This window comes from Lathyrus oleraceus, chromosome 3, assembly GCF_024323335.1.
Source record: "Lathyrus oleraceus cultivar Zhongwan6 chromosome 3, CAAS_Psat_ZW6_1.0, whole genome shotgun sequence".
Taxonomy (NCBI): Eukaryota; Viridiplantae; Streptophyta; class Magnoliopsida; order Fabales; family Fabaceae; genus Lathyrus; species Lathyrus oleraceus.
In genome coordinates, this window is record NC_066581.1 from 20,849,515 (window position 1) to 20,876,699 (window position 27,185).

Consider the following 27,185-nt stretch of genomic DNA (forward strand, 5'->3'; position numbering starts at 1 on the left):
GCTGATTCAATAGCTTACCTGATCCAACATCGAGACCAAATCGATGATCCCTCCGATTTCTAATTCAACCGATTCAACCAATTAATTTGGTTCGATTTTTAAAACACCAACCAAAACAAGAAAACACCAATCCAACTAATCACAATTAAAATTATTAAAATAAATCAAAAATATTTAATTTGTATTAATATTGAAGAAATACGAGTAAACATGAAATTAGATAAACAAATAAGTCACTTCATAAATCCTAATAAGAGATGGTAAAATTCCAATTAAAAATTATATAAATAAACAAAAAGAAAAATTTCAGTATGTTTTTTAACGCTTATAATTATAATTATTTATTACTAAGAAACTGAAAAAGAAAAAGAAATGCCCGTGCTTTGTTTTCATTTTCACTACGACTAAATTCCGAAATTGATTAGGACAAGATATTGCAGAAACCAAAACCCTAGCCAGTATCGCCACTGAAGCTAAACCACTGCGTCTCTGTGTATTCGCAGAAGAAGACGAAGCTGTTTGTATCAATATTTATCCATATCAATCTGATTCTCAGCTCCACAGCTTCCTTCAGATCTGTCATTTCTACAATGGCGGAATCACTGCAGTCCCTTGTTTCTCTTTCCGAATTGGTTTCTACTTCATCCACTAACCAACGACTTCGAATTTTCCAGCGTGAAGTCCCTGCGTTTTTGAATTCATCCATATCAGGTCACCACTGAATCGATCACACTAACGTTTCACTTCATTTAGTGCTTAATTATTGATCTAGTTCTCAGTTTAGTACAGATTGTGATTTGTTATTCTATTTGATTGTTGATTAGATGAAAAGTGCAATATCTGAATGCATATATGTTGTGGTTTTTGTAGATGATGTGGCTCCAGAGCTTGCTTCGTTGTTAACTGATATTATATTTAGAACTGTTGCGATTTACGATGATCGTGGATCGAGAAAAGCGGTTGATGACGTAATTGTTAAGGCTTTGAGTGGAACGGTTTTTATGAAGACTTTTGCAGCAGTACTTGTTCAGAGCATGGAAAAGCAGATGAAATCTCAATCTCATGTTGGCTGCTTCAGACTTATCAGTTGGTCGTGTTTACTGTTGAGCAAGAGCAAGTTTTCGACCGTTTCGAAGAATGCTTTGTGTAGAGTAGCTGCAGGGCAAGCTTCTTTGCTTAATATTGTTTGGCGAAGATCTTTTCGGGAAAGAAGGGCTTGCAAGAAAAAGATTTTTCATTTATTTTCTAAGGTTTTGTTCAACCTTCGAATGCTAATGTTGCTTTGGTCGTTTTGGTCTATGTTGAAAGAGATTATTATAATTTAGATGTTTATGCTTGTTTTGCTTTCAGTCACCGGATATTTATAAAGTCTATGTACAAGAAGTGAAAAATGGCCTAATTCCTTATAAGGATAGTCCGGAATTATTGTTGTTGTTGTTGGAGTTCTCAACTAGATCACCGCCTTTATTTGGAGAATTCAAGGTTAGTTAGTAGGATTCATTAATTTTACGTATTTATGTTTACACGAGATTGATTTTCAATTCTAACGCAATTCCCTGCACTTAACAGCCCACATTTCTTGATATTTATGTTAATGCAATATTGAGTGCAAAAGAAAAGCCTGGAAAGAGTCTCACTGAAGCATTTCATCCACTGTATTTGCAAATATCACATGAAGATTTTGGAATTATTGTTTTGCCGGCCGCTGTTAAAATGCTTAAGCGCAACCCGGAGATTGTGTTGGAGTCTGTTGGAATTCTTTTGAAGTTGGTTAACCTTGATTTGAGTAAGTATGCTGCGGAGATTCTTTCGGTAGTACTAGTGCAGGCTCGACATGCCGATGAAGGGAGAAGGGGCGTCGCATTAGCTATAGTCAGAAGTTTGAGCCAAAAATCAAGCAATCCAGATGCGCTGGACACAATGTTCAATGCTATCAAATCTGTTATTAAAGGTATAAAGTAATCATATGCTCGTGTTTTTAACTTGTTATGGTATTATCGTTGTTCTTGTTTTACTGTTTTGATGGTGCCTTTTAATATGTTTTGATCTGTGTTTTTATTCTTAATAGGTTCAGAAGGAAGACTCGCTTTTCCATACCAGAGAGTTGGAATGGTGAATGCGATTCAAGAATTATCTAATGCACCTGATGGGAAATACCTCATCATTTTGTCTCAAACAATATGTGATTTTCTTTTATCATGTTACAAGGATGATGGTAAATACCGCCACACACTAATATTCATCTTAATTGTTCTTTTTTTTTGTGTGCCTTGGGATACCCTTGAAACGTCAAACATGCTCACAAAAATCTGCAAAAGCCACTAACTCCCACTTAATCTTGACATTGAAAACCTTTAAAATATATCAAGAATTAATAACTTTTCTTAGATGACAAGACCACATTCAATATTCCCTAGGAGACTCAAACAAATACTCACATGAATCATGACAATACAAAGTTGAATACTTTCTTTTTAGATTTGTACGTATCATACAAATGTAGCACAAATAGTTGCTTAAGGTATGTTGTTATGCGGCATGCATTTGAAACACGGTTAAATTCAAATGCCTCTGTCTGGACTCAAGGCTTGACCCTAGAATGATTATCAGTTGGTATTTATCATTGTTCTTAACGAGAATCAATGTACAAAATTACATAGGGACAACATCATTGGTTTTATTTTCTATGGTACGATTTTAAATATTAGTGTATAATTATCCCCACAAACCAACACAAGTCTCTTTAGAGTGTTTTTTCCTCACTCACACACTTGGGAACTTTCCTTAAATTCACCAATTCCAAAATTTCTTCGAGTCAAGCTTGCTTAACTATGGAATTCTTATGATATCAGCTACCAAAAAGATGCATCTTGTTGTCATAGGTCGTACCGCTTAACTATGGAATTCTTATGATATCAGCTACCAAAAATAAGATGCATCTTGTTGTCATAGGTCGTACCGATCAATTCTTATAAGCCAACCTTCAACCATATAGTCCCGTCCCCTTACCTGCATGACATTAGTTGTTCCGAAGTGAATTCAGTTCATTCATGTGTCCCTTTGCCAAGAAGCATCCCAGGAGCCTCTCTTTGAACATGCCTTGTGCACGGGTGATTCCCTACCCGAAGCCTCAAGCGTCACATGTGTCTATATGCACTTGTGGTTGGTATTTAGGGTGCATTTGAATATGTTTTGGAAAAACTGCATCTTAGTGATATACCTTTTTATTTTGTTATTTGTAAACCACACCTTTTAACCTGAGAAAACAAAAAATATATTTTTTTTTCTATTTTGTTCTTGTATTCTTTTCATCAAAAGCTTATTTGATTATCTTCAATCTTCAAAATTTCTAGATGCATTTTTAAATTTAGAAGGATTTTATATTTGAAATAAATCCAAAACAAACTTGTCCTCATATGGATCATATGCTGTTGTTTCATGTTCCACTCTGGATTGGCAGGAAACGAGGAGGTTAAAATGGCTACTTTGTCAGCTATAGCTTCCTGGGCTGTTAAATCTTCAAATATTATTCAAGAGAGTTTAGTTTCCTTTTTTGCATCTGGTCTCAAAGAGAAAGAAATTTTAAGAAGGGGTTTTCTGCGCAGTCTACACGCTTTATGCAAAAATGACGATGCTGTCTTAAAGGTAACTTGTCATGTTAATCAATTATCCTTTGCTGTCAATTTATTGCATGTATGGTATGTAAACTTCATCCCCTTACGTTTTAGCTAAATATTTTCAGATATCATCATTGCTTGGCCCTCTTGTCCAACTTGTAAAAACTGGCTTTACTAAAGCGGTGCAACGTTTAGATGGCATATATGCATTGTTATTAGTTGGGAAGATAGCTGCCGTTGATATTAAAGCTGGTTAGTATTAGTGCATTCAATGTAGTTGAACTTAGAGCTATATCTTAGTCTTTTTTGATTTTTTTTTGCGAAGATTTTTCATTTGTTCATTTGTGTTTTATCTCCCTAGAGGAAATATTGGTAAAGGAAAAAGTATGGGCTACTATATCACAAAATGAACCTTCCCTCGTGCCCATTTCCACGGTAATTACTCTAGCAATTTTTTTATTAGCATTATCCAAGCTATATTCTACATCTTCATATCTAAAAATGTGCTCTACAGGCATCAAAGCTAGCAGTTGAAGATAGCATTGCTTGTATTGATCTTCTTGAAGTGCTTCTTCTCGAACATTTACAGCGGTAAAATTGCATATATAGTGCCAAAAGACCAGATCATAGTTTATGTCTTATGAGTTGTATGCTTAATTATGTTTTGTTCTGTGACTTTGTGCTACAGTACATTATCCAGTTTCTCAGTCAGATCGCTGTTGCAGGTAAAATAATTTGCATTTTATCAGATCCTGTGTTGGTGTTTATATTAACTCAGTTATTGTCAACTTGATGCAGTTAATCATATTTTTTATATGCCATCCGAGGTGGGATGTTCGAAGAATAGCTTACAATGTTGCTAAGAGGATTATAACTTCTGTCCCACAATTATCTGAAGATCTTTTCTCTGAATTTTCAAAGTATCTTTATTTGATTGAAGAGAAACTTTCAGCTTTAAGAATAAGGTAAATAGCTTATTGTACATATATCTTCATATTTATCATTTGAATCATTGTAGGCTTGATGAAAGTCTAGGGTTTTAGATAAGTGAGGGAAGAGAATGATAAATTGACTATAGAAAATACCGACTCTTTATTATATTAATACTACTCCTAATTCTATTTTATCGAACATGAATAACTAAGAAATACAGGAATTAATCCTAAGATATAATTCAAGATACTCACTACTCAGATATGAAACTGCATTTAAGAGATAATCAAAGATAAAATCAATATAAGACATTTTTCACATTATCTAACTCTGCCTGAAGATAAAATTTACATAGCTTTATTCCCTTAAGTGAAGAAAATGAACAAGGAGATTATATAATAGCAGGGCTAGGCTGCTTTCCCCAGAACCCTAGACTGCTTTCTCAGAACCCTTGTTTAACTTGGTTATAACAACATGCTTCCCACAAATAGGAAACTATTATTTTCACAAATATAGGAAACAATGGTTGTACCTTTCTTGAAAATCTTATTCAACGGGAACGGAAGCCAAACCAACCCTCTTGTTTTGCAATTCAATTTTCTGTAATTTTAGTTTCTTATGGCTTATTTTCAATGATATTAAAAGTTTTATGCCATTGCAGTGACATTGATAACTTTAGTCTATTTTTGCTGTTTAATTTAAGCTCTCATGTTTAAATTTGCAGTGACACCGATATTTCTTTGGACCCTCAAGTTCCATTCGTTCCATCTGTTGAGGTTTTGGTAAAGGCACTACTGATTATGTCATCTTCAGCCATGAAAGTTGCTCCTGATTCATTTGTCAGAATAATCCTTTGCGCACATCACCCATGTGTAGTTGGTAGTGCAAAAAGAGATGCTGTGTGGAAGGTACCAATGTATTATCTTATATTGCTTCATGATACTTTTTTTTTACTTATTATTGTTATGTTTTCTTTCTAATTGAGTTGTGATCAGCATATAATCTTAGGAATGGGTTGCAGTAGTGTTAAAATATGCTTGTATTATTGATAATATCTCGACTATGGCATCACCAGTTTGAATTATAATATGGACAATTGTATGTGTATTGGTTTCTAAGTCTCTTCTATCCCTCTGAAGGACGTTTAGGCATTAATTAAGAGGCTACATTGGTTGTTATATACTCCCCGCATTCTCAAATATAAGCAACAAAATAGTTGTGTTTGTTGGTCTTAGATATAAGCAAAAGTTAACTACTTTTATTTATCCTATTTAATTTAATGTTTTAATTTTTAACCGTCCTTTGATTCCATGAAGGAATTTCACATGAAGGGTAATTTGGAAATTACATTTACTTTTTTTTATTACTTTTTGAAGATTAAATGAGTTAACTTTTTTTCTTAATGAGTGTGAAAGGAGTTATTTTGCTCATTATTTATGAGACTGGAGTATATATAATATATGGCACCCACATACCATGCTCTTCTAATCAAGATATTACTAATATTTAACCATTGTAATGGTATAGATTGAAATTTTGCATGTCTCGAGTACACTGTTTTTGATACAAAAATAAAGCGTATAAGTAAACAGATCAAAGAAAGTAGTATTACAGAGGAAGACAGGGTATGTGCATCTTTTGGAAGCCAATTAAAACAAGGGTCTTCATAGGCAGCACATTGTCATTAATAAGTTAGCCCCTATTCTACCAAAGCCCTATACGTCTTATGCAAGGAGTTTGTACCTTAATGGGAGGAAACATATTGTATTTTTATTTTAACTAAAAGCATTACACGTTCACTCCGGATGGAGGTAGTTGTAGGAATATTTAAAAGCAAATAAGCAGCTGCTTCTTAGTTAAAGTTGTCCAAAACACATTAGAAGAGATGGCTAAGTATATCTTTACTCTTTAGCCCAGACATAAATAATCTTCCCGCAATGAAATATAAGCAAAAATAGACTAAATTATGCGAAATATTTAGAAATGTAGTTGGTCACATTTAATATGTGCAATTTCAATAAAAATATTGAGTCAATTGCCTAAGTTACTCCTCAAGATTAGTAATTGGTTAATTGGAAATACAAAAAGTTAAATTTAAATGAGGTGTATTTTAGAGATACTATCATTAAATAGGAGACAAATAATTGATATTTGCTTGTATTTCATTCCAAGAAATATAAGTTAATTTTTCTTGTAACTCACTCCGGAGGGTGTACCATGTCCATACTTAATATGTGTGTATCTTTTTTAATAAAATATAAAACCAGACATTTTTTATGCGTCTTTGAATGAGTAAAATACTCCAGCTTTTGTTATGAGATGTTCATCATTGTTTTACCATTTGGAAGTGTAAATTGCAATTTTGTGCATGTCAAATAATATACAGTGAGTAGATCTCTAGTCACTGTCTTTAGTGTGCTATAATTCAGAGTTTGTTTTTGGTTGGTTGGTTGACTTGTTTTTGTTCTTTTTCCAGAGGGTCTCTAAGTGTCTGCAAGCACATGGCTTTGATGTAATTGATATTGTTTCTGGTAATGTGGTAAACTTTGTACAGGTAATGAACTGCAAATCTCTGCTGCATTTGAATTTTCTGATGGCATTAATATATCGAATAACTAAACTTTATTTTCCCTTATACTCTGGCAAAATCTAGTCACCTGCTACAGTTGGTTGCATGCTTGCACCAGTATTGCTACTCATGTGATTATTTTTGGCTCGCTAGATTGTTCTAATATTCAATTGCATCATCAAAAAATTTTCATTTATTGTTTGGGATGGTACAGTGGTTGCACCATAGAATTTGCTATATACTCTGTTGTTAGTTATCTGCATTTGATAAACCAACATTCTAATTTTTGGAAACATCATTTTCTGTATTTATTTGTTTTGCTATGTATATTGTCTACTTTAATCCTATTGGTTCGATCACAGTTTCACGTACGAACTGCATCTCTTTGAGAAAGGTTAATTTTGTATTGCTAACTGGTCAGATGGTACGTTGTATTGCAGGTCTTACTGGGACAAATGGGTTTGAGAAGTGCTAATCCTCTAGAACAAGAAGCAGCAATATCATCACTGTCTAACTTGATGACTATAATCCCCGGAGATACATATACAGAGTTTGAGAAGGTTGACATGTTATTCTATATTTTCAGTTTGTGTATTGTTTTTCATTTCGAGACTAAACATTGAAACTTGTTATTGATCTGTCGATTTAAATTCTTTCGCTGACTACTGTGCTTCATATTCCTGATGCCAGCATTTGCTAAATCTTCCCGAGCGGTTTTCTCATGATACACTTTCAGAGAATGACATCCAGGTAATTCACACTCACATGGTTCCAGTAGCATAGTCAACTTATATTATCACTGTGACGTCTTTCCACACTTCGTATTAGGTTTTGGGCCTCATTCAACTCTGAAAACCAGCTTGTAATATGATGATTACATATGCTTTATAACTCTGTATTTAGGCCTTCTCTGTAGCCAATGTAAGACTTAGGTTTTTCTCAGTATACCCCTCATGCCGAACACTATAGGACTTGATGCATGGATAATATGGGTGCCTCTTAAACAGATTTAAGAAAGACGTTAATGCCATCTTAGGGTTTGGGGTGGCTAAATCTCTCCAAACCAGCTTGCAAGGTGAGGTGTGGCTAAGCTTCATAAGCTCTATTTAGGCCTTATTTCTATATAACGTGGAAGGTGGAACTTAAGTTTTTTGAATACTTCTGATCATGACTCTCAATTTCATTTACTCTGCAAGTAATATTTGTGTTTTGAGTGAGAAAGTGAAGCAGAGTAATAGAAATTTAGAAAAAGTAAACTGGGGATTTTCTATAGTTTTTGTAATTCTATTTCTAACATGAACTAAGGATGAAGTTTTCATTATACAGTCAATCTTGAAACTGAATTGCAGGGTAGTTGTCACTTGTCAGTCTGTTGTAACAAACCCTTAACAAAAATAGTTATCTGATTATGTAGACTGTACAGTGGGCATAGTGATATCAGTTTGCTGTTATTTAGTAAAAGAAATTTAGAGTAAGTAAACAGGGAGTTTCTTTATTCTCTGTAGTTCTATTTCTGAAATGAAGTCAGGACGGAGTTTTCATATTTATACAGTCAATTGAGAAACTGAATTGCAGAGTAGTTGTCAGTCTGTTGTTGTAACAAACTCTTAACAACAATAGTAACTATCTGATTCTGTTTGTGTTGACTATATAATGTGAATAACTATTAGTTTCCTTTTTTTTTGGGTCACTTGGTTTCAGATCTTTCATACACCTGAAGGGATGCTTTCCGCAGAGCAAGGCATTTATGTTGCTGAATCTGTTGCTTTTAAGAACACAAAACAAGCAAAGGGCCGTTTCCGGATGTATGATGATGAAGATGGCTTGGTACATATTAGTTTTTTTTTCTAATTTCTTTACTCCATTCCATGCAAATTTTGCTTAGTTGTGTTCTGTTCCTTTGAACAGGATCATGCCCAATCTAACCATTCAACGAAGAGAGATCAACCTAGTAGAGAAGCTGCCGGTGCAGGGAAAAAGGATACTGGGAAGACAACAAAGAAGGCCGGCAAGTGTTTCACTTCTATTGGCCTGATGTTTATATTTTTTGAATTCGAAGTTTGCTTAACATGGTTTTGATTGTTGTTGTACTGTGATTCATTTAGACAAAGGGAAGACAGCAAAAGAAGAGGCAAGAGAATTGCTTCTTAAGGAGGAGGCCTCTGTACGTGATAGAGTCCGTGAAATACAGAAAAATCTGTCTTTGATGCTAAGAACTCTTGGAAATATGGCCATTGCTAACTCAATTTTTGCACATAGTAGACTGCCTTCCATGGTATTGGAATGATTCCTACTAATATTTGGTTATTTGTTGCCATATATATTTGATGCTTCTGAATTAACTACTATCATTCTGAGATTCAAAATTTTTGTTGTGTTTTTTTTGTTTGTTAAATTTACAGTGCATTTATTTGTTTCATACTCTGTTCCTTTTTTATATGAAGGCAATAATATGCTTCTGCAATTATGAGTTTAAATGTTTGTCAGGTCAAATTTGTTGAACCTTTACTGCGATCACCTATTGTAAGTGACGAGGCCTTTGAAACCCTGGTGATGTTATCAAGATGCACTGCTCCTCCTCTCTGTGATTGGGCCTTTGACATTTCCACTGCCTTACGTCTAGTTGTGACTGATGAAGTTCATCATCTGTTGGATCTTGCTCCACCAGTTGTTGAAGAGGAAGTCAACAAAAGGCCACCCCTTGGCCTTTTTGAGCGAATTATAGATGGCTTATCCACTTCGTGTAAATCAGGAGCACTTCCAGTTGATTCTTTTTCTTTTGTATTCCCTGTAAGCAATTATACTTTTACACACAATTTAATCAATTTAGCAAGGCTTCTATGTTTCTAATTCTGTTTCTGAATAGATAATGGAGAGAATTCTTCTGTGCTCAAAGAAAACAAAGTTTCACGAAGCAGTGCTTCGGTTAATTTACTTACACATGGATGCTCATTTACCTCTTCCTAGGGTTCGAATGCTGTCGGTAATATTTTCTACATTTCATATATTATTTAGTCATCTATTTTGTTTCACCAATGCTTTCCATCTTATTAAAACTATTTTTTGTAGGTTCTTTACCATGTCCTTGGCGTTGTTCCAGCTTTTCAAGCATCAATAGGACCTGCTCTAAATGAGCTGAGTCTTGGTTTCCAGCCTGACGAAGTTGCTTCTGTATGTATTGTTCTCTCTCTTGTTTGAGTTATGTTTCTCTGTAACAATGCTTATATTAGCTCTCAATTTGTAATTTTAAAGGCACTTTATGGGGTTTATGCAAAAGATGTTCGCGTGAGAATGGCCTGCTTAAATGCTGTCAAGTGCATCCCTGCTGTTTCTAATCGTTCTCTAACCCAGAATACTGAGGTTGCAACAAGTATATGGATAGCATTACATGATCCTGAGAAGGTTTGCCCCCTTGTCCTCTCGTAATTTACAAGGTCTTTTCTTGCCCTTTCAATTTATCTTGTCCACGGGGAATATCGTGGCCTTGCAAAGAGTGTGATGTGATGATATGGCTTATTTTTTAATTCCATTTCTCTTTAGGGTAAGAACAAGCTACTATCATGAATCTCTGCATGATAGGGTTGCATAGGCAGTTCGAGGTTGTTTTGATTCCATTATTCAAAGTTGTTTCTTCCTTGTCGCATGGAATTTTCTCTGTTGTAGTGCATTGATTAATAGCTTTGCTATTGTCTTCGCAGTTTGCAGTTTTTCTTGTCCCTAACTAAATAAATGCTGATATATTTAGAGCACTCAAAACGAGCCAGCCTAGCTCACATGCTGCTGCAAAAGCGAGTTGAGCTAGTTTGACTTACTTTTTTGCGTTAGAAAAAACCTTAACCCAGCTTGCGAACAAACACTGTGATGGCTCTCTTTTCCAAAAGCTTCACTTGCATTTTGGTCAATAATCAATATACTGTTAGTCGACTTGACTCTATACTCTAATATGCAACCCGATATGGAGATGGAAAATTGAGGTGTAGGCTGGCTATCTATGTTCGATAAAGGGAGTTTGTGTGGGAAATGTCAGCATCCTAGTATGGTAATGGTAATCACATGGCATTACAATCAGAGATCTATCTTAGCCACTATGGCTGTGGCTGGAGAAGCCTTCTTTGCCAGTGCGAGCTTAACGAGCCGGTTCATTTCCACCACCGACAACCTCTTCTGGATTTTCAACAGAAGTTCCGGCTACTTGATTATCCTCTAAAGATTTTCCAGCTTCCCCTCGGTCTTTGTTTTCTTATAGCATTAGAGAAGCCCATGGTTATTTTTAATTTTATTTGAAACCTTTTCTCAAAGGCCACCATCTAACCTTCATAGATTTGTCGTCAGCCCAATGATTCCATGATAATTTCTTTCCGAATCAGAATGATGCTGGAAGTGCTATTCCAGCCTATTCAATCGGGCATTATTGGCTAAACTTTCCATGGCTTCAATAGTCATTATCAACACTCTTTCTTACCAAATTCAAACTCTACATAATCCAATTAGTGATTCTAGGTTTAAAAGAAACACAATTATATATTTTCAGAAAATGCATAACTAGAGTTTGAATTATCTGGAAAATTACGTGTAGAATCAAAGTTTATGGATTCATTGTGTCTTGAACTAACTGGTGCCTTGCATCACTTCATTTGGACTTTATTTAGTTGCTCTCTTCATTTAGTAAGAAATTTGGTTTCATTTTATGGGTCACTTAAACATATAAAAAATGCATTAATAAATTTTTTAACTTTATCATTGACTTGCCTACTTAGTTGAGTGAGAGATAACATTAATGAACTGAGAGGCTAATTTACTCTAATGCAGTTACAGTGAATTTTTATTAATTAATGTTTTTAGTGTCTTTCTTATCCGTTGTTTAAAAACATAAATTAATAATATTGATAATTTGAAAAGAATAGTACTTAGATCCTTAATTATGAGATTGGATTTTTCTGATAAAATTAACTTATCAAATACATTGAACAATGATTCTTGAGAAGCTAAATCATCCAATAGTCTTGAATAATGACAAATTAAATTGGGTGTGGGTGCAGGAGGGTGCCAACCTAGTTGGGAACTTTGTGCCTTCATCTTTTGCTTCACTTTAACATTTTTGCTTAAAAAAAAAGACATTATATTGGCATCAAATATGTTATGGTAATTATTATTGCTCGTATTTATAGTTCTTATATGCTTAAGTTATCCTCTAGTTATGATTTATTTTCATAATGGTTTGGGGAGGTTCTCATTCACTTTGTATCTTTACAAAAACTCTTATATATTGCACTTAGAAAGTTTAGATTTCTACTTCTGTATATTTTTTATACAATTTCTTTAACTCCAATTATATATATGACGACTAATTTACTATTTGCAGTCTGTCGCTGAAGTGGCAGAAGACATATGGGATCATTATGGGTTTGACTTTGGAACAGACTTTTCGGGAATTTACAAAGCACTTTCTCATGTTAACTACAATGTTCGCCTGGCCGCTGCTGAAGCTCTAGCTGCTGCCTTGGATGAGCATCCAGATTTTATACAAGTATGCTTGCTCAAAACTTTTAACCTGTCATTCGGTATTTTATCTCATAACTACTAATATTTTTCAGGAGACACTTTCCACTTTATTTTCACTGTATATTCGTGACACGGGAACTGGAGATGGCAATGTTGATGCTGGTTGGCTGGGTAGGCAAGGTGTAGCATTAGCACTACATTCTGCTGCTGATGTGTTGAGAACAAAAGACCTTCCTGTTGTAATGACATTTCTAATATCGAGAGCACTGGTAACTTTCACTGGCATTTTTGAAAATTTTCATTACAATTTTCAAACTGAAACCTATTTTCACACTGAATTGCTCACATTTGGGGCCTGTTGAAGTTCTATAGTTAGTCTTTTAAGTATAGGGGAAAAATGGAATACTCATGAAACTTGAAAGTACAATTATGTTAATATAAATGCGAATGACATGTTGGATATTATCATACATGACACAACTCTAATTCTTACTTATACTGAAACTATTCTAGTAATCCTCCTAATCACAGAAGCCCGTAATGCTGCATAAAGATGGTTTTAAAATCCAAAATATAAGATAGTCTTGGTCACTTTAAATTAATTAGGATACAGCCAATATTTTAAGAGAAAATTTCAATATATTCAAACAGAGTCGGTACCTTGATGAGGGTGATTAAGATTAGTTAACCTCTTAATATCTGATATAGCTTATTGAATCCATTTCTGTACATTGTGCATGTTTGAGCTTATGTCAAATGAATAGCAGTATTTTTGGATTGGGCTTTTAATTTTTGCTTTTCAAGGTTCATCATTATATTATTATATTCAGATGAAATCAATGCCTTTCTCAATCTTCCATGATGTCGGTTGAAGAAATCTAATCCTGCATGTTGATAGTGTTACTGAAACAGTGTAGAAATAATAGAATTTAGGATGGAACATAATTATCCAATATACTGATTTCTGATAAGGAAATTTAATTATTAAAAATATTCTAATACTTGTTACTTTCTATAATGAAAATATATTAATGTATGAAAAGAAGTTTATTGTCATAATAAAAGAATCAGCCTAAATTTTAAACAAAATGTTGAAACAGTGTAGAAATAATAGAATTTAGGACGGAACATAATTATCCAATATACTAATTTCTGATAAGGAAATTTAATTATTAAAAATATTCTAATACTTGTTACTTTCTATAATGAAAATATATTTACTTATGAAAAGAAGTTTATTGTCATAATAAAAGAATCAGCCTAAATTTTAAATAAAATGTTGAGGCTCTCTTATCTTCACGGTTATTATGATTTGTTGATGGTAGTGTATGTATCTATTAAGCTAGTGACCTTTTATCATGTTCTACAGGGTAATTTTTGTAACATTAAATGGCAATTAACTTTTGACTACGGGGTTGATGTGATTTGCAGGCTGATCTAAATTCTGATGTTAGAGACAGAATGATTAATTCTGGTATATTGATCATTGATAAAAATGGAAAAGACAATGTCTCTTTGTTATTTCCCATATTTGAGAACTACTTGAACAAAACGGTGAGTTCCATGTCATATTGAAGATACATTTATGAATACTCTCGTGTTTTTTTCCCTCTCTTTGTAATCAGAGTTCTAGGGGATCTTTTGTTAATAGATTCTCCTCTCCTCCAATTTCTTAGGCACCAGATGAAGAACAATATGACTTGGTTCGTGAGGGTGTGGTTATCTTCACTGGAGCTCTGGCAAAACACTTGGCAAAGGTTATTTCTGAAGTTTTATTCTGTTATTGCTTATTACTAACATCTCATTTTTATTGATTGTTTTTGGTTTTAATAGCAAGTTGAATTTTAACTTTCTTGTAATATTTATACTTCTGTTTGAGCAGGATGATCCCAAGGTACATGCTGTTGTGGACAAGTTGTTGGATGTTTTGAACACTCCTTCAGAATCTGTTCAGCGGGCCGTCTCTGCGTGTCTATCTCCCTTAATGCAGTCAAAACAGGTATGCACAAAAGTAGTCTTATTGTTATTATTCAATGCATTTAGTTCTGTTTCCATGGAGAATTATTAGATGGAACTCAACAAGAGTTCCTCTTTTTTGGCATTATATAAAACCGGGGATAAAAATCCTAATGCATAATTATCCTTACCCCTTTAGTTGATTAGGCGGATCATATGCTATACTTACACCAGCAAAAGGTTCAATATAAATAGGTGACTATGTTTGGTCTTTTGATACATTTATATACTTGTGCCCTAGTAGTTTTCTGTAAGTTATACTTGAACCAGTTGGCAAATTCTTACAGTTTCCAAGTCCCTGTTTGACAGCAATTCTTTTTTCAAGGGTTCAAGTTTGCTAGTTATTCAGTGCACACCTTCATCAACATGTTTACATTCTTTACACAATAAACTTTTTCTGGTTGTTTGCTGAATTGAAATGTTTTGTTTTGTTATTTGATTTGATACCATTAGGATGAAGGATCAGCTCTTGTTACTCGATTGTTGGATCAGATGATGAAAAGTGAGAAATATGGAGAACGCCGTGGGGCTGCTTTTGGACTTGCAGGGGTGGTTAAGGGATTTAGCATTTCTTGCTTGAAAAAGTATAAGATTGCGATTATTCTTCAAGAGTGTCTTGCTGAGAGGTTGGAGTATTCTTTATTATACATTTTCTTTTTGTATTTTCAAAATTCCCAGCGGTGCATGGAGTTTTGAGAAAAAGTGCAGTTTATGTTTTTTTACCAGACATGTGGCCATTGATGTATAAGAAAAGGGAATGTATCTTCCTTATATTCTGTTATTTTCAAACTACAGGAACTCTGCAAAATCTCGTGAAGGAGCTTTACTTGGATTTGAGTGCCTTTGTGAAACACTTGGAAAACTATTTGAACCGTATGTTGACCCTTAAGTTATTGATTCTTAATGTTGTTATTTTGATGGTTTTATATTCTTCTCACCATGATTGTATTCAGGTATGTGATCGAGATGCTACCACTTCTTTTGGTTTCTTTCTCTGATCAAGTAGCTGCAGTTCGGGAAGCAGCCGAATGTGCGGCCCGTGCAATGATGTCTCAACTTAGTGCTCAAGGAGTGAAGCTTGTCCTTCCATCTCTTTTGAAGGTGATTGACATTGCTTATCATTATAATGACAAATCATTGTGTGCAGATCAAGGTTATCAATAGTGCATTTAGTGCCGGTGTGGCACAGTCCCAACATACGCCATCCCGGTATCCCAGTTTTGTGGCCAGCTGCGCTGCGCCACTCTCCAGGATTGACAAAATTGATTCTAACATGCTCAAACTGCAACAACAAATTTTGAAAAAATAGCTGTCATTATGTGCTTTTGTAAATATATGTACAGTAATTTTTTTAATAAAAATTCACTATACGCACACGCCCACACACTACACATTGTATATTAGTTATAATTTTTTTTACATAAATAAAATATAATTTCTTTATATTGAGAAAATTCTGTTTAAATTAATAATTTATTTATTCAGCAATACCTCTAAATTTACAAAGTTCCATCTTCTCCCAACATTATGAAGTTATAGAGGTTCTACTATGTTTTGTGTCATTTACTGTGCTTCTCTAGCAAAGAGCTATTCAATAGTTAATATATTTGCTCAGGGTCTTGAAGATAAAGCGTGGAGGACAAAACAAAGTAGTGTACAGTTACTTGGCGCTATGGCTTACTGTGCTCCTCAACAGTTGTCTCAGTGCCTGCCTAAGATTGTACCAAAATTGACTGAGGTATTTGATTAAACAATCAAATTATCACAAGTATATTTCTTGTACTTTATTGGTTGCATTACCTAAATCTTTCTCTTTATTTGAAGGTTCTGACTGATTCCCATCCTAAAGTTCAGTCAGCTGGGCAAACAGCCCTTCAACAGGTTAGCTTTGGGTATTACCTGCTGCTTAGATTATTGTTGTGTTGTATTTATATTTTTATATTTTCTTTTTTCAGGTTGGAAGTGTGATAAAGAATCCAGAAATATCCGCCCTTGTCCCTACACTACTTAAGGGACTCAGTGATCCTAATGAACATACAAAATATTCTCTTGATATTCTTCTCCAAGTAGGGTTTATGGCATGTACTTTGGTGATTTAAGTTTTATATTTTGCTGCCTTTAATCTGATCCGTTGGTTGCAGACGACCTTTGTCAATTCAATTGATGCCCCATCACTTGCATTGTTGGTACCAATAGTACACAGAGGACTGAGGGTACGGAGTGCTGACACTAAGAAGAGAGCATCACAAATAGTTGGAAACATGTGTTCCTTGGTGACAGAGCCGAAGGATATGATTCCGTATATAGGATTGTTGCTCCCAGAAGTCAAAAAGGTACTTTCTCATGATAGCTTTTACAATAGCTGTATTAGTCTTGACCCTTTGTTAATTTCATTTTTATATCATGAGATCAGGTTCTTGTGGATCCTATCCCAGAAGTTCGGTCAGTTGCTGCTAGAGCCATTGGATCCCTTATAGGAGGAATGGGTGAAGATAATTTCCCTGATCTTGTCCCATGGTTGTTTGAAACTCTGAAGTCTGATAATAGTAATGTTGAACGCTCTGGAGCGGCTCAAGGCCTGAGTGAGGTCAGTCCCCCCACCATCTTTTGTTATATTTTTAACTTGAAAATTTATATAGTTACCCTTGGCTTCTATCATAAACCAATTCTTCCAAAGAATTAATCTGTTAATTAAAAGTACTTAAATTTTATTGTCACATTTTTAACTTGCCCCTTCATATAAGAGCTCTTTTGGCTTGAAAAATGGACAGTGCACAAGCCCTTATGCTAATAAGTAACTTTTTGATGAATGAATGGGGCGACAGTGATTAAACTCTTGAGTCTAGAACACATGGACAAAGTTGCTTCAGTACCATGTCATGAATGATGTATTCCATAAGTTTTAGCTGTTGGGTAAATACATGAGTTACTTTTTAATATACATTTCTGACAGCTTCTGATTTGGTATGACAAGTCGTGGTTTAGTTGATTGGTTGGTGAGAAACCTTGTATCTAGGTACATTGGATAAAATTGAATAAATACACGCCAAGAAGCTTGAAATAGGTAAACAAAATTTGTATAAAGAAGTTGCAAATATTTTTATGGCTGAACAAAAATTTGAAGTTGACTTGGGTTTGAGGCCATGTTCAAATTGGTGGAAATGGATGGATTGGTGCTAGGTTCAATTATTTTGATTATTGAAAATAAGATGAATTGGAATGAAACCTGATCATATGTGTTTCATTTCATTCTGTCCAATAAGTTTTTTTCTTTACCTCCACTTGGGTGATGTTGGATGGAACTGATCTTTCCCTATTCGATCATAAACTATTCAAACAATCATAAAACTATACAAACAATATATTGGAAGCTTCATTGCATTCCGCTGTCTCATTTCACTCCTCATCATATATTCAAACCTAGCTTCATAAGCATTATCCGTTAAGCAGATGGTGGTAGAGAGTTTACTATCAACTACTAGCATCTAAAATTATATGTATTTTGATTAATGAAACAGAACTGTGTTGTTATGAGATGGATACTTGAGTAGAACCAGACTTGACTATTTTTCACGTATTAGTTGTAATCAAAATTTAATTTATCATCACTCTTTGAGGATATAATTTTACCACCTTGTTTAATTTAACCTATTTGATTTTATGTACTCCTCCATCACCTGAACAAACTTCAGGTCTTAGCTGCACTTGGTATTGCGTACTTTGAGCATGTATTGCCAGACATTATTCGAAATTGCTCCCATCAAAAAGCATCTGTTCGAGATGGATACTTGACACTGTTTAAGGTGAAGCAATTGAAGTGGATTTTTGTTCTTATTTATAACTTATGAAGAGTTTTTTCAGAAGTTTGTTTAACCCGTTTTTCAAACTATTTTAGTATTTGCCGCGGTCATTAGGATTCCAGTTCCAAAACTATCTTCCCCAGGTGCTACCTTCTATCTTAGATGGTATGTTACTTCCTATTTCCGACCTGGTAATGTCTTTCATTTTTGTTCATGATCTGTTATCTTTAAATTTACCACATTCTTTATTTTTTAAATATTTTTAGGTCTTGCTGATGAGAATGAATCTGTCCGGGAGGCTGCACTAGGGGCTGGCCATGTCTTGGTTGAACATTATGCAACAACGTATGTTCTATCTTTGTTTTATGCATCACTTTCTCTATGATTCTTATTGAATTATTCATGCTAGAACTATTGCTCTTTTTTCTATTTCTCGGATTATATTCATGATGAATGCCACAGAGTAGGATGCCTTCCATTAATTTTTTCTTTTAAATTTTCACAGGTCTCTACCTCTTCTCCTACCAGCTGTTGAGGATGGAATATTTAATGATAGTTGGCGTATTCGACAGAGCTCTGTGGAGCTATTGGGCGACCTATTATTCAAAGTATGTAGTGGTCCTATTACAGCAACTCAATCACCAAACCTGATTTGATTTATGAGCCTATTTATTCCTTCCAGGTTGCTGGGACTTCTGGTAAAGCTTTACTTGAGGGGGGAAGTGACGATGAAGGTTCTAGTACTGAGGCTCATGGACGTGCCATCATTGAGATTCTAGGGCGTGATAAGCGCAATGAAGTACTTGCTGCATTGTATATGGTTAGAGCAGATGTTAGTTTGTCAGTACGCCAGGTAACAATTTATCTACTCATCACTTTTTTCTTGACAAGGCTGATTACCAATTGGGAATATATATCTCAGCTGTCAAAACGGAATGCTTCTTTTCTTAGGCTGCATTACACGTGTGGAAAACTATTGTGGCAAATACTCCAAAGACTCTTAGGGAAATTATGCCAGTTTTGATGGATACTTTAATTGCATCCCTTGCATCAGCGTCATCTGAAAGACGGCAGGTATGCACTTATATCTGTTTCAACTTATGTCTGGTCATAGGTTTCAGAAATTATACATCCCTAATGCTGATTTTCATCAAGGTTGCTGGACGATCACTTGGTGAGCTTGTCAGAAAGCTTGGTGAACGTGTGCTTCCCTTGATAATCCCAATTTTATCCCAGGGTTTGAGTGACCCTGACAGCAGCAGAAGACAGGTTAGAATAGTTTATGGTGTTCAAATTAATAAAAAAATATACAATGGACATGTGAAAAAGCCAATGGCTCATGTTATTTGATACAATTATAATTTGCATTGCTTGCAAGGGTGTTTGTGTTGGTCTGAGTGAAGTGATGGCAAGCGCTGGTAAGAGTCAGTTGATGATCTTCATGACTGATCTCATCCCCACTATTCGGACTGCTCTTTGTGATAGGTTTGTGTATTTTAAAGAGTTCTCCTGTTTTTAGAGTTTTTTAGTCTGCATTATGCTATATTTAGATGGATATTTTTACAGTGAGCCTGCAGTTCGTGAGTCAGCGGGCCTAGCCTTCAGCACTCTGTACAAGGTTGTCATCTTTTACCCTCTTTGCGTGATTTTCTGTGTTCAAGTTTTTGCTTGTGGCATCTGAGATAAAACCTAACCGTTTTACCATACCTTATCCCTGAAAAAATTGCAATTCAGAGTGCTGGTCTGCAAGCTATTGATGAGATCGTTCCAACTCTTCTACATGCATTGGAGGATGATAAAACGTCTGACACTGCACTTGATGGCCTTAAACAAATTCTGAGGTAACATGTGTGATGCTGTTATTATCATAGGCCCATGAATAGTGGATTTATTGTTTCTACCAACTTCTTATAAATTGACTAATCTATTATATTTTCTTTTTATAGTGTAAGAACAAGTGCAGTTTTGCCTCACATTCTACCCAAGCTTGTTCATCCTCCATTGTCGTATGTGTCTCTATGTTTGGATTCATTTGTTCTGAATGCTTTATCATTTGCATCTTAATTAAAAATTTGCTGGTACATGGTCAGGGCCTTCAATGCACATGCTCTTGGGGCTTTAGCAGAGGTTGCTGGGCCTGGTCTTGACTCTCATCTTGGTACTGTGCTTCCTCCTTTGCTATCAGCAATGAGTAATGTTGACCAGGTAGAAAATACACATAATTTGAAGATAATACATCTTTATACATCCTATTTGCAATTTATATGTCTGCTTCATGAACTTTTGTCCAATAGAAAGTAGAAGAGTATTAATTATTTTTAATAAATTTTGTTGATTATTGAAATTCTAGGAGGTTCAAACTTCTGCTAAGAAGGCTGCTGAAACAATAGTCTTGGTTATTGATGAAGAAGGTGTTGACCCACTCATATCAGAGCTTGTGAAAGGTGTTAGTGATAGCCAGGTACCTACCATTGAAATTTAATGCTCCTCAGTCCTTAGTTCCCCATCGTTTTTCTTTATTTTTGACAATTTATGTCAACAGGCTGCTGTAAGAAGATCGAGTTCATATCTGATAGGATACTTTTTCAAAAGTAGCAAGTTATATCTGGTTGATGAAGCTCCAAATATGATATCTACCCTAATCGTCTTATTGAGTGATCCCGATTCATCTACTGTTACTGTAAGCTGAATTAGTTGTTAATAATATATTTATATACCCTGTTGAGATTGAGTATATTATTTATAACTTAATTTTCTTAAGGCTGCTTTGGAAGCTTTGTCAAGGGTCATTATTTCGGTACCTAAGGAGGTACTCCCTTCATATATAAAACTAGTTCGTGATGCTGTGTCCTCATCCCGAGATAAGGAACGAAGGAAGAAGAAGGTAGCGCTGTAATTTTTGGAAATGATTCCTTATTGTGGCATTTGGATATTGTTTTTTTAAGTTCCTAATGGCTACTTTGAATGTTGCTAATGCTTGTGTTTTGTGTGATTGCTTTGCAGGGAGGACCAATTCTCATACCTGGATTTTGTCTTCCTAAAGCACTGCAGCCCATATTGCCAATTTTTCTCCAAGTACTTTTTTCTTTACATTGAAATTTCTGCATTTTGTTTTGTATTAGCTTTTCATGTGTTCTACTTTAGTTACTTAGTGGTATGCACCGACAAGAAAATATGGAGAATATAACTTTATTCAGTATATTAATGGAAAAGAAGTTCTGTATCTGAATTACAACAGATCCTTTGTGTAGTGAACACAATGAATAAAATTTTCAACATCATATTAAAGGAACCAATGCAGTTTTAAGAGTGACTTGTCTGTCCTCCCCAACTATTTAAATTCCAGCCAAAACTTATCGTATTTTTCATATTTATACTACCAGTCTCTTCTCTTACACAGATTCCCGCCCTTCCCAACCACTACAGGCAGCTAGGAATTGGTTAAGACATGCTCTCTCCCTCTCCTAATTTTTATCTGGTGCAACACAGCTTTTAAGATGCTCACATGAGTGGCACTTTTTGGGTCTCCAATTGTATACCCAGCCAATAGTTCACTTGAATTCTGACTCTGCCAATATGTCCTTTCATCAATATTCCTTTCCCTCCACCCCTTTGCTTCAACCTGTTTCTGCTGTCATGTTATTCTCTGTCCCGTCATGGTTTTAACTTTTCCGAGTGAGTTACACAATGAAAACACCAACATTGGAGTCACTGTGCGCCAACATATCATGTCCCTAAATGTTCTCCTAATATCTGGAGTCACACTTTTTCCATGTGCGCTGGTTTACAATCACAGCCTCCTCCGCGTGTGACGGTTCGTTAAACCTCCTTTCTAGCTGATTCCTTCTCCACCGGTGTCGACTCTTCTCTCCTCTCTGTTGCGGAAGAGAACATGCTCTGGAGTGAGTTTTTTGTGTCCTCTGTGACAGTTGTCTGAGCTGAGTGATCTCATTTAGCTGCGATTGACTTGATGTTCGTATCTCCTGAACACCATGCTCCAAATTTAAATTGTTCAGCTCCAAGCCATTATCTAACCTTCATATGGAAGACCTTTTCATGGATTTCTCATCAATTTAAATAAATTGTTTTTGCATTGGTTTGATGTCATTTGTGCTCAAAAAGGCTTTCAATGAAAAATTGCTTTGATATCTATCATATAAGCATTGCGTTCTCAATGTTCCATTGTGTGATATACTTATTGTTGGAAGATTTATACATAAAATCATTTTGTTAAACTTTATGCTCTCAGGGTCTCATAAATGGGTCCGCCGAATTGAGAGAGCAGGCTGCATTGGGACTTGGTGAACTGATAGAGGTGGCCGGAGAAAAATCACTCAAGGAGGTTGTCATCCCAATAACAGGGTATGTGGTGGTATAAAATTGTTCATGTCTAAATCTCTATATTTTAACTAAAGTTTCAAATGATGTCATTTTATCATTAATATTTGTAATAATGTTATGTTTCTCTCTTTTCTGAATGTACTTATTATGAGTCAATTTGTTTCAAGATTATTTTATGGAAAACCTTTTCTTTAAGAAAATAATCATTTTTTAGGTTAACTTGTTTTAAGTTCTTAAAAATAATCAAGCTCTGATTATAATGAGAACCTAAAATAGAAATAATTTGATGGTAATGAGTGTGATAGATTAAAGAAAAATTTAAAAGTGGCTTTTATGATTGTAAACAGATGTAAATTACCTTGGGCTTTACATGAGTTTTTTTTTATGTTTTAAAGATAACTTTCTTTAAATCTTTAAATAAACTGTCCGTATACATATCATCAGTGGTTGGTTTGACTGTTTTACACTTTATTTTTCATGCGATGACATGAAAAATAATTTGATTATGATATTTTTGATATCTAGATTTTTTTTGGAAGAGGCCTAATGTCAAATTAATTTTGTTCTTTTTGTAACAACTTAAGCTGTTTGATTGTTTTAGTTTTTATATGGTAAATGCAACTTTGACAAAAGAGCTTGAACTTGCTCTTCCATTCTTATCATTGTGTTTAATTCCTTAAATCATCATTCATAGCAGGCCTTCCATTGTGTTCACGACCAAATGAGATGCAAGAAGTTATTGTTTACTATTTCTGGGATGTTTGATCTCTTATACATTCTGACTTTGCCTATCTCGTTTGTCACAGGCCTCTTATTCGTATTATAGGTGACCGTTTCCCATGGCAAGTGAAGAGTGCAATTTTGTCTACTCTGATTATCATGATTAGAAGGGGTGGCATCTCTCTGAAACCTTTTCTTCCTCAACTGCAAACCACTTTTGTCAAGTGTCTGCAGGATAATACAAGGTTAGTATGAGATGATGATTGATTTCCCCTTCATCTGTTCTCAGTCTAGCATTTGTTTTTCACTAATATTTAAAACAACCCAGCAATACCCTTAAATTTTGATTTATGTCGACTTGACCTCGGTTTGTTAAGGAGTGTGTGAATGAGAGAGAGAACATGAATTCATTTTTGTATTGAGTGGTAATATTATGTATCGATTACAATGAATAGCCTCAGCTGCACAAGGGCTGCCTGGAGCTCTCTCAAATTAAGCACGAGGTGCTTGTTTGAGGCCATAGATGACATTATTGAGCTTGCATAATATATAGACTTCAAAACCTTGAGGTTGCAACCAATGACAACAAGTTTGGGAGGTAAAGGAACAAGTGTGCATGTGTCTTTTTTCTGCAGGGAGGCAAGTTCAAGCATGATTGGCAGTGTCCCAGTTAGGATCCTGTAATGCAAGATTCACATGTTAAAGGTTAAAATTGGTGAGCAAGAGAGTAGTGCGATGGCGAGGTTGAGTAAGGACACATATGCAGGGGTTGAAGATGAAGGGGTAGAGGATACTGGGTAAAGTAGGGGGATGATTGGGGAGACAGAATTGGGTGAGGATACTGGTAAGGTAGAGTTTGAGGAAAATAGAGAGGCAAGAGAAACTTGCAAACGGGGAGACAAGTAGTAACTGATCTCACACACGGGGAAATGACCCTTGTATGAGGCATTAAAAGAAAAATAATATGTGAAATCACACATTAATAACATCATAAAGGAGAAGAAAGCAGATTTAAGTGAATTCTTACTGGCTTAGGTGTATAATATGTAACTGCATCACTATTTTGTAGCTCTTATTCAATTACTTAGTTTTTTGGGTCAAAGTTTAGAGTTTATTTTCTGTAGTTGGGGGGATATGCTGTGCAAATGAGTCTCATATGAGCTGTTATTCATCTACAAATTTAATTTAATTTGGCTTAACTTGTATGCTTTGCCCATACAGTTATTGACGGTGTAGCAACATCTTGTATTGTTTGTACTTTTATTGTTGCTTATTAGGTATTATATTACTGCAGAACTATTCGTTCTAGTGCTGCCCTGGCCCTTGGGATGCTCAGTGGACTCAATGCCAGGGTTGACCCTTTAGTTAGTGATTTGCTCTCCGGTCTGCAGGTAATTTTATTACTGTTATTCTAGTTTTCTACTTGTTTGCTATTCTTCTGACTTAAGCTAATGCAATATTGCAAATCTTAAACATGTAACAATGCTGAACTGTTGGATTTTGAAATGTTTTAGGGATCAGATGGTGGTGTTCGTGAAGCTATTTTGAGTGCATTGAAAGGTGTATTGAAGCATGCTGGGAAGAATGTGGGCTCTGCTGTTATAAGTCGTATATACAGTGTTCTGAAAGATTTAATTCATCATGAGGACGATCGAGTTCGAATGTATGCTGCGAGCGTCTTGGGCATCTTAACACAGGTTTGTAGATGGTTGAAGAAAATTGCATTTACAAATTTTTAAAACTTGAGAGGAAAAAATTAAGTTTGTGATGGACTTAATTATACTGAACTAATTAAGCATGCAAATATCAAGCCATAGTCAGATAGGTACAATCCCAAGTTTTCCTTGCAAGATGTTCTCATAACAGAAACCTTTAGCTATTATAAATGACTGGTAACCATAAAAAATCTATTATAACATTCTTAGAAATTGAAGAAGATTTTAGAACAGCAAAGCAATAAACATGCCTCAGATCTATTTATGTATTTAAAGGACCATTTGTTACTCTTTAACTCTGTTTTGATAGATACAAATTTATTGAGATGCGTTGATGATTGTTTCTTGATTTTGTCATTACCATCATTATCATTTTATTATGAGATTACCATTACTAACATTTTATTATGTCACTACCATCAGTATCGTTTTATGTATTCGTCATAGTTTCTTAATTCTGCCTCATTGTTGGATTATGTCTTAATTATTTTTGACTTAATCCCTGTAATATAACTGCAGTACCTCGAAGCTGTTCAAATCACAGAGTTGATTCAGGAACTGTCAACTCTAGCTAATTCACCAAATTGGCCCCCTAGGCATGGCTCCATCCTTACAATCTCTTCCTTGCTCTATCACAATCCAGCATCCATTTTTTCATCTTCCTTGTTCCCAACTATTGTCGATTGCCTTAGAGACACATTGAAGGATGAGAAGGTGTGTTAATCTAGAACTACTATCTTGTTATATTATATTATTACTATTTTCTGACTTACAATTTTCTGTATTACAGTTCCCTCTTCGTGAAAGTTCGACCAAGGCATTGGGAAGGCTTCTTCTTTATAAAGCTCAAGTTGATCCTTCTGACACAGCGCTTTACAAAGATGTTCTTTCATTGCTAGTTACATCCACACGTGACGAGTCCAGTGAAGTTAGAAGAAGGGCATTATCTGCTATAAAGGCTGTGGCCAAAGTATGCACTCAAACAATCTTGCCTCGTGTAAATGTTATTTTGTTAAAAATATATATTTCTCATTAATAAAACTCTGCAGGCAAACCCTTCTGCCATTATGTCACATGGGACGGTTATTGGCCCTGCGTTAGCAGAGTGTTTAAAAGATGCAAATACTCCAGTTAGACTTGCTGCAGAACGATGCGCTCTACATGCCTTCCAACTAACAAAAGGTACGTTTGCCTCCAAAAAAGGCTTATATCCACCGATATATCTCTACCTTTTATAAAGAGATCTTTACCTTAGCGGCCAATAATTGAAATGCATATATATTGCTTCCTACTCTTATTTGGTTTTGACTTCTCCAGGTTCTGAAAATGTTCAAGCAGTACAGAAGTATATCACTGGCTTGGATGCTAGACGTCTATCGAAGTGTCCTGAATATAGGTACTTATATTATCAACTGTTTATTTTCATAAATGATCAATTTAGGAGAGAAATCTAATTTGTTGAGTTTTGAATAAACTCTATAACAAAATTAGTTACCTGTTATTATTATGTCTGAAGTTATGGTTGCATTTCAATGAAATGCAGTGATGACAGCGGGGAAAGTGACGGAGATATGTCAACTAGCTAAGAAGCTTGTCAAGGAGGGAGGTCCATATAAACACAAACCATTGTCTTTGGATACAGAATATTCATGGAAAACCAAATCTGTAGTGGCGGCATATTAGAGTCAAAGATATAGATAGGTATACACAATGTGAGGCTTTTTTACCCAATTTTTTTCCAGCTGGGTATTTGATTGTCGATATAATTGTAAATTTTGTGGCGAATTTCTGTAGCAATATACTCTTGTTTTTAGTACCAATTAGATTTTGGTGGTAATATGTAGTTTTTCTGTGATGTATTTTGTTCATTAGTCAATCACGAGGCCTAGTTTTGCAACTGTTATTCTATCATTGCAGGTTATGTTTTTCCACACAGATTTATTCTGCAACTCTGGATGGCTTTTTATACATT

General features: G+C 35.0%; 1 protein-coding gene across 1 annotated transcript; it reads left to right on the forward strand.

The window, feature by feature from the left end:
* Positions 1 to 368: 368 nt before the first annotated feature.
* LOC127132186 (protein ILITYHIA) lies at positions 369 to 27,116 on the forward strand. The gene is made up of 60 exons (XM_051061078.1): positions 369 to 711; positions 871 to 1,250; positions 1,351 to 1,482; positions 1,570 to 1,951; positions 2,069 to 2,215; positions 3,461 to 3,645; positions 3,743 to 3,869; positions 3,979 to 4,052; positions 4,132 to 4,208; positions 4,306 to 4,342; positions 4,416 to 4,582; positions 5,275 to 5,458; positions 7,027 to 7,104; positions 7,560 to 7,679; positions 7,810 to 7,869; positions 8,821 to 8,946; positions 9,028 to 9,133; positions 9,231 to 9,394; positions 9,607 to 9,909; positions 9,986 to 10,102; positions 10,189 to 10,290; positions 10,372 to 10,521; positions 12,482 to 12,646; positions 12,714 to 12,890; positions 14,053 to 14,175; positions 14,298 to 14,378; positions 14,504 to 14,620; positions 15,091 to 15,263; positions 15,433 to 15,510; positions 15,591 to 15,738; positions 16,253 to 16,375; positions 16,462 to 16,518; positions 16,593 to 16,703; positions 16,779 to 16,970; positions 17,051 to 17,224; positions 18,330 to 18,440; positions 18,533 to 18,602; positions 18,704 to 18,782; positions 18,943 to 19,045; positions 19,120 to 19,290; positions 19,389 to 19,511; positions 19,593 to 19,706; positions 19,816 to 19,922; positions 20,004 to 20,055; positions 20,172 to 20,278; positions 20,384 to 20,443; positions 20,528 to 20,642; positions 20,788 to 20,898; positions 20,980 to 21,117; positions 21,199 to 21,321; positions 21,441 to 21,512; positions 22,687 to 22,799; positions 23,585 to 23,743; positions 24,793 to 24,889; positions 25,013 to 25,195; positions 25,733 to 25,927; positions 26,004 to 26,183; positions 26,263 to 26,395; positions 26,531 to 26,609; positions 26,757 to 27,116. Exons 1-60 carry the CDS (start codon positions 591 to 593, stop codon positions 26,797 to 26,799), a joined length of 7,896 nt encoding a protein of 2,631 aa, XP_050917035.1. The 5' UTR covers positions 369 to 590; the 3' UTR covers positions 26,800 to 27,116.
* The last annotated feature ends 69 nt before the right edge of the window (positions 27,117 to 27,185 follow it).

Excerpts from the sequence above, each read along its gene's own strand:
- LOC127132186 (XM_051061078.1), top strand. The coding sequence starts at position 591 with ATGGCGGAATCACTGCAGTCCCTTGTTTCTCTTTCCGAATTGGTTTCT. Across the intron at positions 10,103-10,188 it reads CTAGGGTTCGAATGCTGTCG|GTTCTTTACCATGTCCTTGG; the intron begins GTAATATTTTCT and ends TATTTTTTGTAG. Across the intron at positions 25,928-26,003 it reads ACACATTGAAGGATGAGAAG|TTCCCTCTTCGTGAAAGTTC; the intron begins GTGTGTTAATCT and ends TCTGTATTACAG.